This window comes from Odocoileus virginianus, unplaced genomic scaffold, assembly GCF_023699985.2.
Source record: "Odocoileus virginianus isolate 20LAN1187 ecotype Illinois unplaced genomic scaffold, Ovbor_1.2 Unplaced_Scaffold_23, whole genome shotgun sequence".
Classification (NCBI taxonomy): Eukaryota; Metazoa; Chordata; class Mammalia; order Artiodactyla; family Cervidae; genus Odocoileus; species Odocoileus virginianus.
The window spans coordinates 264,200-278,712 of NW_027224285.1; the positions used below are offsets into that span (position 1 = coordinate 264,200).

The 14,513-nt window shown below is 37.6% G+C and overlaps 1 protein-coding gene across 1 annotated transcript in view; it reads left to right on the plus strand.

The window, feature by feature from the left end:
• The window catches only part of BMS1 (BMS1 ribosome biogenesis factor), a 36,372-nt gene extending 21,859 nt beyond the window's left edge, over positions 1-14,513 (plus strand). The window contains 11 exon segments of the mRNA XM_070463055.1: positions 2,326-2,407; positions 4,264-4,337; positions 4,990-5,166; positions 7,637-7,825; positions 7,914-8,094; positions 8,294-8,352; positions 9,349-9,471; positions 10,455-10,602; positions 11,118-11,293; positions 13,303-13,464; positions 14,002-14,513. Of these exon segments, the coding sequence (XP_070319156.1) occupies positions 2,326-2,407; positions 4,264-4,337; positions 4,990-5,166; positions 7,637-7,825; positions 7,914-8,094; positions 8,294-8,352; positions 9,349-9,471; positions 10,455-10,602; positions 11,118-11,293; positions 13,303-13,464; positions 14,002-14,232 (1,602 nt within the window). The 3' untranslated portion in view covers positions 14,233-14,513.

Here is a 14,513-nt window from a genome sequence, read left to right on the forward strand (position 1 = left end):
GACCACCTTGTGTCCATCCTAGTCACAGTCCACTCTTCTCTGCAGAAGAGAGGTGATAAAATGATCTGCAGAGAACCATCCTATGTTGCTACTTGTGGCTATTGAGCACTTTAAATGTGGCTACTGAGACAGAAGAACTAAAATTTTAATTTTATTTGTTTTGTTTGATCTTAATTAGAATTTAAATAACCACATGTTGTAGCTACCCTCTGGACAGCACATCTCAGTGTGTTTTTGTTATTGCTTGTTTAGTATCATATCTAAGAAACCATTGTCAAATCCAGAATCGTAAAAATTGACTCCTATGATTTTGTGTTAGAGTTTTATAGTTTAACTCCTACATTTAAGTCTTTGATACATTTTGAATTAATTTTTGAATTTGGTATGAGATGAGCCCAACTTCATTTTTTTGCATGTGGATATCTAGTTGTCCTAGCCCCATCTGTTGAAAAGTCTTTTTTTTTTTTGAAAAGTCTGTTCTTTCCTCCATTGACTTGTCCTAAAACCCTGGGTAGAAATCTCTTGACCGTAGATACATGGGTTTATTTGTGGGTTCTTAATTATATTCCATTTATCTATACAGCTATCCCTGTGCTAGTATCATAGTATTTTGATTATCATTTCATCCTAAGTTTTGAAATTAGGAAGTCAATCTCCTGACTTTGTTCTTTTTCAAGAATATTTTTTCTTTACTGCATCCTTTGGATTTTCTGTATGTCAAACTTTTCCATTTCTACAAAGAAACCTGCTGGGATTCTGATAAGAATTGCTCTCGATCTGTATTTTGGGTAGTATCAATACCTTAACAATACTGTCTTCTAATATGTTAACATAGGATGCCTTTCCATTTATTTAGATATTTTCTTTTAATAATGTTTTGTAGTTATCAGAGTATCAGCTTTGCACTTTTGTTGAATTTGTTCCTAGTGTTCTTTTTTAAAAAAATATTTATTTATTTGACTGCATCAGGTCTTAATTACAGCATGTGGGATCTTTGTTGTGGTGTGCAGGCTCTAGAGCACAAGGTCTCAGTGGTTGCAGCACTGATATTTTTTCTGTGGGTTCCACAGGGTTTTCCATACCACCTGCGAATAGAAATAGTTATTCTTTCTGAACTGGATTCCTTTTATTTAAATTTCTTGCCTAATGGCCCTGACTAGAACATTTAGTAGTGTTGGATAGAAGTGGTGAGAGGAGACATATTTATCTTACTCCTGATCTTAGAGGGAAAGTTTTCTCAGTCTTACATTGTTAAGTATGATGTTAGCTGTGGGTTTTTTAAAGGATGCCCTTTATCAGATTTAGGAAGTTCCTGTCTAAGTTGTTGAGTGTTTTTTATCATGGAGTGTCTGTTTTTGAAAATTTGTTTGATCCCTGGTTTCCATAAGTCAGTTGCTAAGCTTCATGACAGCAAGGATCTTCCTAGAACCGTTTGTCATTCAGTGCCTGCAAAGCTTCTTGGCGTAGAACAGGTGTTCAGTAATAATTAGTGAGTAATCGTAGGCATGAAGGGATGAGTGAATGCGCAGACTTGCTTTTGCAACCATTGTAATCATACTAGCTTCAGGGCTACTTTTTCTTTTTTTTGGAGGGCACCACTCCATGTGGCATGTGGGATCTTAGTTACTTGACCAAGGATTGAACCTGTACCCCTTGCAGTGGAAATGCAGAGTCTTGACCACTGAAACACCAGGGAAGTCCCCCAAGGCTACTCTTAGAGAGTGAGATTATATATGAAAAACATGAACCATAATCAGAATGTTATCATGTGAAGATTTGAGCCCTTGGCAGTGAGGGACGTGTTCTGTCTTAGGTCAGGTTCTCTAGGAAGCACTCTGAAACACAGAGTTGTATACAAGTTTTAGTCTATATTTGAGAACTGCACCTCGCATCCACTACATGCATATACTGGATGATCTAGCTAGCAGATCTGGGACTGGGAGCCTCAGTACTTCTTTGCAGTGTTGTATTCATACAAGACATTTTGTCTTTGTTAAGAGTATTAACTAAAGGAATTAAGTTTTCAAACAGTCACGATAAGTAGAGATTAATGAATTGTTAAATGTCTGACTGTTTACTTATGAAGTCACTAGGCAGATAGTATTTCCCTATCCACTGTTAATGCTATGATATTTGTTTTTATCTCTGTTATTATACTATGTACGTCAAAGTTTGGAATGAAAATATCCATAGAATTAAAATGAATATATCTATAGAAGTATCTTGAAAAATATTTAAAGGCAAATTGTCAGCTACTGTTTCTAAAAGCAGTTATTTATTGAATGATTGGAGCCTGTCAACTGAGTGCTGACTTTTCTGTATAAGGTTATGAACAGTATCAGAGATTGCTTCGTGACTGGGAAGTGGGAAGAGGATAAAGATGCAGCCAAGCTCTTAGCAGAAGATGGTAAGTCCTGTATTCTTCAGAGAAGACTGCCTTCTCTATATCTTATTTTCTTCCATATCTTTAATAGTCAAGTTGAGATACTAGTCAGTTGTGAAATGCTTTGGGCATCTCCTTTGCTTGGTTCTGCCTGGATGCATATTGCGTCTAAGGTGGAAGAGGAAAGTCTCATGCCCAGTGGAATTTCCCCTTGCTGATAACCCCTGGGCACCTGGTGTGTCTCGGTGGAGGAAAGGAGATTCAAGCTCTTTGGGAAAGTGAGCACTTTCCTTCATCACTTACTTTCAGTGGCATTCCTGATTTACCTGGATTGCCAATGAGATCTGGTTCAGTCTGAGGCAAGAGTGACCCTATCTGGGCTGCCTTCTCTTGCTGCTTGGGGGTTGGGTAACACTGGCATTAAGTTGCTTTTCTGTGGGTTGTGGTATAGGGAGACACAGGCCACTGTGTCATTCCTCTGGTCCTGGGGACCCTCACCAACCCATATTTGTCTTTCCACCTTTGAGAGTTCTCCTTTGGTTGTCCCTTGTGCTCTTGCATCATTTCTGGAGTTGATGGTTATACACAGGAGGAACAGAAGAAATATGTCTATACCATCTTTTCCAGACTAGAAAGCCTTGGTGATTATTTTCACTGTAACTGTGTATACAAGAGAATTAGAGTCTTCATGATACTGAATTGTCCTTTCCAAACACATGGTCATCTATTTATTCAGTAGATAATACTAATAATACCTTCTTCATTGAGCCACGTTGAAGAAGGTAGTTAAGGAACTTAACTTAGAGCAGTCCCTAGTATGTGAAGCACTTAAAAGCATCAGTTAAGGTTATTCCATGTGTCCTTTAAAAACCATATTAAAACTTTTAGCATTTTTAAAATGAAGTTCCAGTACATTTCTTGTTTAGATTAGTCCTAAGTATTTTATCCTTTTTTATTTTTATTACAAATGAAATCTTCGCATCTTTTGTATCTCTTCTGGTCCTTTTGCTTTTTGTCGCATGAAAATATTTTGATACCTTTCTAAATGATGCCTCCCAAAGTTTAACTTCTCTGTTTCTTTTAAGGGTAGGATCCATAACTAAACTTAGAGCTCTAAAAATGAATGAACGAACACTTCTTCTGGGCTTGACATCCTTTTGGATACTACTGTTACTCTCAATGCTGTGTTTTATGTAATCTAAGATTTTCGCTGGGCTTCCCTGGTGGCTCGGTGGTGAAGAATCCATCTGCTAATGCAGGAGATTTGGTTTTGATCCCTGAGTTGAGAAGATCTCCTGGAGAAGGAAATGGCAACCCACTCCAGTATTCTTGCTGGGGAAATCCCATGGACAGAAGAGCCTGGCGGGCTACAGTCCATGGGTTCACAAAAGAGTCAGACACAACTTAGTGACTAAACAATAACACAACAACAAGATTTTCCCTAGGTATATCATATGGTTGTACTGTATTAATCTTATATTGAGACGCTTTCACATGTGCTGTATCATGACATGGATTTTCAAGTCACTCTTTGAACTTTTGGTTTGGGGACTAATGTACATGGCCATGCTTGCCACCTCTGTATGCTTCTCTACTCCAGAATATCTGTCACTAATCCTGGGAAAATAGCTCTTGGCTAAGTGGGATTTTGAAGTAAAATATGGAAAAGTGGATTAAATTAATTTACTTAACCTAAATAGGTGATGAAATACAAAATTTGACAGGAAAAAGAAGGCTCTGTAAATGCAGGATTCTTTAGGGGTGTGTAGCTATAAGAACAATGAAAATGAAGTTTGAGATGCAGAGCATATAGTGCACTCGGTGCTGGGTGGTGCTAGAGTGTCACATGCAGGGGAGTCATTTGAATGTTCTTTTCCCAGAGGAGCTCTATGGTGACTTTGAAGACCTGGAAACAGGGGACATGCACAAGGGAAAACCAGGCCCAGATACTCAGGTATGACTTGGCCATGGCTCACCCAGCGTCAGCCACTGGCCCTTCCTTGATCTGTGGTCAGTATGTTCTGCAGGAGGCCCCATATTGAGAAACACAAGTCTTGTTTATCTGTGTAGATTACAGACTGGATGAATTTCTTCCTAAAAGTGAAGAGGGTGAGAACAGACTAAAAATTGTTGATTTATTTGTTATCCTTGATTCTTTGAGTTTTTTTGAGTGATATTTATTATCTCCTCTTCTTGTTAGGATTCTTCAGTCATTGAAAGTTTTAGCTCCTGGGTCACTGTCTTTTGTCATCATTTTCCTCTTCTTACACTAAGTGCTGTTTTAAAAAAACTAATTCTCTGTTCTCCCTAATATTTTTTAGAACAGTTCCTGGGAACATTTGGGTTGGGGATACTTGCTGTTATTTTTATTCATGTTTGGCATTCCCAACCATATTAAGGAATTGCAGTTAATCGTAATGCAGTTGTCTTAATGTCTCTTGTTGCAGTGCGTGTTATTTAGAGCCAAAGGCTTTGTTTTATTTTGTTTTCATGATGAGCATAGCTATGATTTTTGCAGCTCAAATAGAACTTTTAAAATCTGCCTTAATATTTAAAGAAAAGGTCTCCACAAATTTTCACAAAATGTACTCTTCTGGAAATTTAAGATTGAAGATGTGGAGGAAGAAGTTAAAGAAGAAATTGACCCCAGTGCAGAGGAAAGTGCCAAGGAAAAGCTTTTAGATAAAAAGAGAAAATTGAAAGAGATGTTTGATGCAGAATATGATGAAGGAGAAAGCACCTACTTTGATGACCTTAAAGGAGAAATGCAGAAACAAGCACAGGTGAGAAAACCCAGTTCCTGTCAGCCTCATCGTAGTAGTGATGAGAGTGTGTAGCTTTGTTTAGGTCTCTGCTCCCTGACCTGCATCTGGGCCTCTTGTTTGCACTCCTAGGTTAAGATGCAGATGGGCGTGTTTATTCATGCAGTCATCTAATTATTTCTCCAGTCAGACATTCATCAGAACTATATCAGTATTTTGTACCAAGCATTATATGTTGAGGAAGCAGAAATGGCTGAGACATTGCCTCCATTTTTGAGGATCTCAAAGTGTAGTGATTTGAGACAGTGTGTTTATTTACATGCAGGCATTGTCTTAGTATTTTGATTACTGCTCCCTGGAGTGATAATTGAAAATTTTGAATGGGCATGTGATTCTTGGCCTTGTGTGGCTGATGCACATACCAGCGCTCTCCAGGGAAGATTTTCTGAAAACCCTCCTTAATCAGAGTTCAAAGGATACTTTGAATGTAAGGTCAGATACAGAGGTAAAGGGAGCATGTAGAATGCTGAAAGGGAGATGGTCTGGCTCTGCTGTCTGGGGTTGCTGAGCAGGCTGTTTGAGTTGATGAACTCTAAAGTTAGAGACACAAAGATGTGTACATAGTTGATGGTGAGTCTTTGAGTTATACTTTCACAGATGGGGCCACCAAGAATTCCTGTAAACTGGAGCACACCTTAATATGTCTTAAGCAGATTAAATATATGATTTATTGGGGATTTTTCTGGTGGTCCAGTGGTTAAGAATCCATCTTCCAGTGCAGGGGTTGCAGGTTTGCTCCCTGGTCAGGGATCAAAAATCCCACATGCCACAGAGCAACTCAGCCTGAATGCTGCAACTAAGACCCAGTACAGCCATATAAATAAATATTTTTAAATGTATGTGACTTGTGAAGATGCAGTTAAAGGGTTTGCTCAACCTGGGCCTTTATGTAGTCAAAGAAGTATGGTTAGTCATTAACAGTGATTCCTAGTGTTTACTGCCCTTTGATAGAAGTGACTAGGGAAGTGTAAGGCTAGTTCTATTTAAAATCACCTGGAACATTGTGGGTCATTTATAAAGAACTTTGAATGTGAAATGTATAAGGGGAAATAAGGATGACTTACTGAAAGGATTGGGTTGTCCTAAGTAAAATAGGAAAGCCTTTCACTGATGTCAGTCTGCCAAGGAAGATGAAGTTGGGATTGGTTAAGTTTGAGATACTTTTCGGACAAGAGGAGTGTCAGGTGGTCAATGAGGAGAGCTGTTGGGGGCCAGGGACTGTGCTGTCCTTATAGCATCTGGTTGCTTTGTAAAGCTTTGAGATGGGTGGAGTGACCTGGGGAGTGAGTGTAGGGGAGGAGAGGAGAAGACAGACTGACACCAGGTCCTCTGGGGGCTGGGTGGAGAGGATGAAGCAGCAGTGGGGACCGAGCAGCATTCAGGAGATACAAGATCTAAGAGAACATGCGGTGCGCCGAAACCACTGTAGATGGAGGTGATGAATTGTTTCAGATCCTGCTGATGTATTAACTGTGGTGAAGGCAGAATTGACCACTAAACTGTGAGGCCTTTAGTGACTTTGACAAGCATTTCGAGAGAGTGTTGGTTGAAGTCTAATTTTAGGGCATTTAAGAGGATAGGAGTGGCATAACTGGAAACAGCCTTTAGAACACATCTGTTACATTTTGCTTCAAAAATAAGTGGAGAAATGGGGCAATACTTATAGGAAGTGAAGTCAAAATGTTTTAAGATGAGAGAAATAATAGGCAAGATTTGTTGGAATAAAGTTCAAGAGTACATGATCTAGGGTGCAAGTAAAGGTTGGGATTAAATTGAAGCATGGGTAGTCTCTTAACAGCTGCCTAGTAGAGCTTCCTGTGATAATGGAATGCCACATGTTGATACTTACCACTTGAAATATGGCTATTGTGAATGACTGCACTTAAATTTTATGTAATTTTGATTAATTTCAATTTAAATAGCCGTGTGTTCCTACCATATTGAATAGTGCAGAGCTATAAGGCTGAATATGGGTATAAACCCTGGTAGAAGGGCTAATTGGAAGTTCTTTTAGATTGATTAAATTTTGAGTGAATTAGGAGACAGTCAACAGTTGAGAGTGGGGATGCAGAAGGAGGTATTGATTGATGAAAAGAGGAGACGTGTGAAGTAATTGGAGAGTAAAAAGAGAATCTGTGGATGGAAAAGTTCAGGGTGTGTGTCAACCAGCATTAAGGGCTTCCTTCAGAGTTGTTTGTATTTGCTATACTATAGTTTGGAGCACCAGAGAAGACAGTTGGGACATATCCTCAGCAAACTGTAAAGATAAAACATGTATTATTTTTAACTAGGATAAAGCCTAAGTAATTCTGTATATGATTCCTTTATTTAGAAATTGGCTTTTTTTTTTAAATGTTAATCTTACATTTAGTAAAGATAACAGCTTTGTGGATTTTTAATTGTTTTCTTTTTTCCCCTCTCATATATATAGCTTAACCGGGCAGAATTTGAAGATCAAGACGATGAAGCCAGAGTTCAGTATGAGGGTTTTCGACCTGGGATGTATGTCCGAATTGAGATAGAAAATGTCCCCTGTGAATTCGTGGTTAACTTTGATCCGCATTACCCAATTATTTTGGGTGGTCTGGGCAATAGTGAGGGCAATGTTGGATATGTACAGGTAGGTACCCTTTGCTGTGTACTTAACAGCTGAGGTTCTTTGGTCATACTTGAGGCAATAATCTTACCAAAATCTCTTCTCCCCTCAGATGCGTCTGAAGAAACATCGTTGGTATAAGAAAATCCTCAAGTCCCGAGATCCAATCATTTTTTCTGTAGGGTGGAGGAGGTTTCAAACCATCCCACTTTATTATATTGAAGACCACAATGGAAGACAGAGGCTTCTAAAATATACCCCACAGCATATGCATTGTGGAGCAACCTTTTGGGGTAAAAACACATTAGAATAGACTTGTTTATAGGTTAAATTTAGACCTTTTAGGATTTATCATTGTAATTTTGCTTTTTTCCTTTCATGAAATCACAATTCATAAGATTTTTCTCATTTCTGGGGTTGGGGTATATATGTGAAACAGAATCCAGAATGTGTGGTTCACTGTATTTTTTATTTTTTCCTGTTTCCTTTAAGGTCCTATCACTCCACAGGGTACTGGGTTCTTGGCAATACAGTCTGTCAGTGGCAATATGGTAACTATCTTGGATGTTTTACTTTATAGATTGTGTTTGAGAAATAATGTCTTGATTATAGAATATGTACCTGAAACTTTAAGTTGAAAATACTCATTTTTGGTATTTATAGCCTTCAGGGAGTGGCAGCCCGCTCCAGTATTCCTGCTGGAAAATCCTATAGACAGAGGAGCCTGGCGGGCTACAGTCTGTGGGGTTGCAAAGAGTCAGACATGACTGAGCGACTAACACAGTCTTCTCTTTGCTTTCTTTTTTTTTTTTTTTTTCCCATTTATTTTTATTAGTTGGAGGCTAATTACTTTACATCATTACAGTAGTTTTTGTCATACATTGAAATGAATTAGCCATGGATTTACATGTATTCCCCCTGTGTCTTTTTAATAAGTATGGTGTGGGAGCAGAGAAGAGGGAAGTAGAATTGTAGTGGTACTGATAATGTTTTGTATTTTTATGCTTTTATGGACATATTTTTCTAAAATTATTTAAGCAGTGCTCACCACAAGCTAATCACTCTACTGGGTTCTGACGTCCACTGGATACCAGCTAGATATTAGACTATCACCTAGTAATGCTGCTTTAGCAAAGTATGTTCACACAGCCTTCATTTGACCAATCAGAGCAGGTTTTATTAGCCTCATTTAACAGCAAAGAACACAGGATAATGAGCAAATGTAATCTATCCTAAATGTTCAAAATTTAATTTTTCAGTCATTGTGGCCAAATTACATATTCCCTTTCATTTATCCATCTTTGTGAAACTGTGTTACTATGAAATCACCCTCAGTAAAATGCTCAAGATATCATCAGTTTGGCTTATGTGTATTATAGTTTCAGATAACTTTTGTTAAAATACTGGTTTGTATGTTCACATATTCTTTCCTTTTCTTAGGTGACTAAGTGAATTGCACTAAAGTAATTTATTGCATTACAGAGAAATGTTAGTTTTTCTCTTGCTGATATTATTCCTGTATTCAAATTTTGGGGGTTCCTTTTTAGCCTGACTTCCGGATAGCTGCCACAGGAGTTGTCCTTGACCTGGATAAATCTATAAAAATTGTAAAGAAATTAAAACTAACTGGTTTTCCATATAAAATTTTCAAGAACACTTCATTCATTAAGGTCTGTATATCTCTTTATATATTCAAATATTTTTAATGTATATATTGTTAAAGGAGGAATGAAATACTTCTCATTTAGGTCTAAGGTATAGTTCTAATGTTTTCAGAAAAGTATTTGAAATCTTTTATAAACTTGGTTTTTTATATTTTTAGTTTACTCCTTTATATTGTTCTCTGTGTTACTTAAATATGCCCAGAAATCTTAAGGTGACATAAAATAGAGATATTTAGTAATTAAGGCTATTAATTATTATTTCCCTGTGAGATTGTCACAGAGCCAATATTGAAAATATGTAATCTCATTCACTAGGTTTTGTTTCCTACCTTTTTGGTTTGTGTAGAGAGAGGGGAGAAATCATGGGTTTGTCAAACAGATCAGTAGAAAAATAGACAAAGTAGTTCTCAAAATACTTCATTGGCAGGGGTATGGAGAAACGGATGTTATGTCAAGCAGTATAACATGGGAGGGTAGTTTGAGCAACATTTATTGAAAATTTCATTAGTGGGGTGTTTCCATTAAAAATACAGAGTTAAGATGATCATAAAATGTTCTTAAGGTAATATGCAACCATCAGCATTCATTTGTCTAGCTTTCTTTATTTTCGGAGTGTGTGCACGTAAGTAATAGGATATGAAATATAGTCCAGCCCTTTGAGACTATAGCAAAGGCCATCTAGGCTAGTTCAGCCAATAAACATCCATTTGTTCCTCTCTTCTACAAAGATAGCAGTAATGAGCATATTTATGAACCCACAATAGAGTCTTAATTAGTGTTATTTCAGGAAAAATAGAGTTGTATTCCTGTTGACCTACTAATTCTGCTTTTGGGGGGAAATACATTTTGATTATTTTATCACCCTTCAATGAATTATTTTCTGTTTTTTAACCAAGGATATATTTATGAACTAAGAGGTAAAATATCTGACTTTGTGTCTATATATTGTTAAAATATGTATATTTATATATATAAATATACACCTATAGGGAATGTTTAATTCTGCCTTGGAAGTGGCCAAATTTGAAGGTGCTGTGATTCGAACAGTCAGTGGAATAAGGGGACAGATCAAGAAGGCACTCCGGGCTCCAGAAGGTGCTTTCCGGGCCACCTTTGAGGATAAATTGCTGATGAGTGGTAAATCTCCTTTGTGGTATATTCTTAACAGCATGTTACTGTTCAGTATTGATTTCTAGCCAGTGTGAATTATAGGTGGGAGTTTAGATTTTTTGAAACAGGAGTCGGTGGTCCACCACTTTGCTGGTGGTCCAGTGGTTAAGACTTTGCCTTCCAATGCAGGGGTGTGGGTTCAATCCCTGGTGGAGGAGCTAAGATCCCACATACCTCATGGCCAAGAAACCAAAACATAAAACAGAAGCAATATTGTATCAAATTCAATTAAGATTTTAAAAATGGTACACATCAAAAGAAAAGAAAAGAGAAACAGGAGTCAGCTGTAGTTCTCCCTGCTTGGAACATCTTGTGCACTGCATCCAGCCACTTTTGTGGTATTCAAAAGTAGTTCACTTGGCACAGTCTCTCTTCAAATACTATGCACCCAGCTAGAGAAGTTTGGAGTATTTTGTTTTTTTGTGTACTAAGATGGATATGAATCTTCTGAAAATGTTAATGTAAATACACTCTCTTTCCAGATATTGTCTTCATGCGAACTTGGTATCCTGTCTCCGTTCCAGCCTTCTATAACCCAGTAACATCTTTGCTAAAACCAGTTGGTGAGAAAGACACCTGGTCAGGAATGAGGACAACTGGTCAACTCCGGCTTGCCCATGGCATCAAACTAAAAGCCAATAAGGATTCTCTCTATAAGGTACAGTTGCGCATGTGTTCTGTAGATGCATGTCATTCAGAAGTTCGTGTGTAATGTCCTTTTGTGGTTTGAGTTTTCAAGTAGAAAGTCTAACATTAAACTGGAATGAATGTGTTTATGTTCATAGACTATTTTGGAAGGAACACAGGACAAGTGGTAAAAGTAGTTTTCTCTGGATTAGAATGGAGACTTTTCATTGTATATACCTCATTTGAACTATTTTTCTTTGCATTAAACATATATATTACTTTTAAAAACATTAATGTACTTATTCTCATCGAAACAATGTGGAAGGTTATTTTTGAAGATTTTAATAAACTTTTTATTGAAGTGTTAACATACATACAGCTTCCCTGATAGCTCCATTGGTAAAGATCTGCCTGCAATGCAGAAGAGCCCGGTTCAATTCCTGGGTCGGCAAGATCCACTGGGAAAGGGATAGGCTACCCACGCCAGTATTCTTGGGCTTCCTTGTGGCTTATCTGGTAAAGAATCTGCCTGCAATGTGGGAGACCTGGGTTTGATCCCTGGGTTGGGAAGATCCCCTGGAGAAGGAAAAGGCTACCCACTCCAGTATTCTTGCCTGGAGAATTCCATGGACTACAGTCCATGGGGTCACAAAGAATCAGACACGACTGAGCTACTTTCACTTTCACTTTCAACATACATACAGAGATGTACACAAATAATAAGTGTATACAGCTCAATGAATTTGTTTTGTATTGTTTTTTTTAAATTGGAAGATAATTGCTTTACAGTGTTGTGTTGGTTTCTGCTGCACAGCATTGTGGATCAACCCTAAGTATACATAGGTCTCCTCCTTCTTCAACCTTCCTCCCATCTTCAACCCTATCCTACCCTTTAAATCTTAAGTTCTCAGTCCCTGCCTGAATTCCCATTTTCATTCAGGTTTTAGTCTCTGAGAATGTCCATTATTTTGTTCACAGGTTAACAAGGCATTTGAAAAGATTTGTTTGTGTTAATGGTGGATATTTAATTGTTTTGTAATAAATAGGTAATTCAGGGTATTGCTTTATCATTCTGCTAGAAACAGTTTTCCAGGCATTAGTTTTTCTGTAAAATAGTTAATAAAATTTGAGTCATGTTGCCATGAATTGCTTTTAAAATATACTTGAGGACATAGTACCTTGTTGTCCAGTTTGTGGAGCTTACTCATTTTTGAGAAGGATATTTCTCTGAATTCTTTCATTCTAAAATATTTTTGTTTTTAAACAGAGAATATTGAATATTATTGTGGGTGGTGTCTTTAACAATAAATTTAAAGATATTGCAGAAATATTCTCTATGTAGTCAACTTTAGTAAAGGTTTAGGGCAAAACTGTCATCTTAACTACTTTTGAGGCAGCTAAGGATTTTGTTCATTTCAATTTAAGTATAGAATTTGGTTAACTTAAAAAAAAAGAATTTGGTTAACTTGAGAATTGAATGTAGAGAGAGTTTTGCTTTCATTTGTCATTTAAATCTCACTTTTCTCAATCAGCCTTTTATTAGAAACAGAGTAAACTTCTTAATGAGAATCAAGGGTGGGGGCACTTTGGCTCTTCATTGGAGGAAGAACTATATCCTTAAATCCAGAGAGGCTGATAGTCAAGATGAAAAGCTAGATTATTCTTGTCAGGCTAGAAACAGCCATTTCAGTCCCAAAGATAAGGCCTGAATTTGCCATTAACAGAAAGGTTGAATCTTTTCATCCAGTCTGTTAAGATCTCATTGCCCATACTGTAGGAATTTGCACAGTTGATTTCTTAGAAGAATTGTAAATATGTATTTTATATTTATTCTATATATTCCTTTGTTTTGCCTATAGCTGTGCATGCTCATTGAAGCATTTGAAGTATTTGGTGGATGATTGAGTCCTCATTTCTCATGGTCAGCAAACTGTGGTATTACTGATTTGTAGAAAAATCAATCCATTGAGATTTCATGCAGATTTTAAGTGCGCATAGATCATAATTTAAATATGTCATAGTCTTTGTTTTCTTTTTCAGCCAATTGTGAGGCAAAAGAAACATTTTAATTCACTGCACATTCCAAAAGCCTTGCAGAAGGCCCTGCCATTTAAGAGCAAGCCCAAGACCCAGGCAAAGGCAGGCAAGACTCCGAAGGACAGAGTGAGACCAGCCGTCATACGGGAGCCTCAGGAAAGGAAGGTACTATCAATGGATGGCTTCCGGTACATTGCATTTAGATGTGAAAATCATGCTGTCAGTAACACACTTGGCGTTCTTACTGCATTCTCACTTTTCATGAGGAAAGGATAAGGGTCAGACTTATTCAGGGCACTAGATCTGGAAGTTAGAAGAAAAGCCAGAATCCATTTCCCTTCTTTTGTTTAGTCATGCTCTGCCTTATGCATTTTAATTGGAAATAAGAAGCACACAGCTGGCACATCACTCTGTCTATGGATACAGAGTATCCATAGAGTGATTAACAAAGGTGGTTTTGTGGTCATGGCCATTATTTAAGTATTTTGCTAAGCCAGTATGCTCCTACTTATATTTCCATGCAAATTATAATTCCCTAGTTCAGGATCAGTTTTCACTAGATTAATATTCATTTGGATAATGAATTGATTCTCATTTTGATACAGTCAGCTGCAATGTTTAGGATTCCTTAAACTTAGAACGAAGACATGCTATAGCTGTAAGGATATTCTGATGCTCAGGAATATTCTGATTCCCTGTCAGATCCTTGCACTGCTGGATGCTCTGAGTACAGTGCACAGTGAGAAGATGAAGAAAGCCAAGGAGCAGCGGCATCTCCACAACAAAGAACACTTCAAAATGAAGCAGAAGGAGGAAGAAGAGAAACTGAAGCGACAGAAGGACCTCAGGAAGAAGTTCTACCGGATTCAGGGTCAGAAAGAAAGAAGAAATCAGAAGTCCAGCTTGAAGGGGCCTGAGGAGCAGTTGAAGTGAGCTGCAGACAGACAGACTGTCATTTGAACCTACAGTGATGAGTGTTTTCACATTGTAAATGACAAGTCAGGGGACTGGACAAGCCTCTTTGGTGCATTACACAGACTGTGCCTTTGAGAGGAGAAATGAGACTGCTCATAGGACACCTGTTCATTCTCAACATCTAGGTTATGGCAAAATAAAGCTACATAATTTATGGTTTTCTAGATCCCCTCACATTCCTCTTAACCTGTCTCAGTTTTATTTTGTGCTATGAAAGTATTAAAATATTTTCTTGTTAA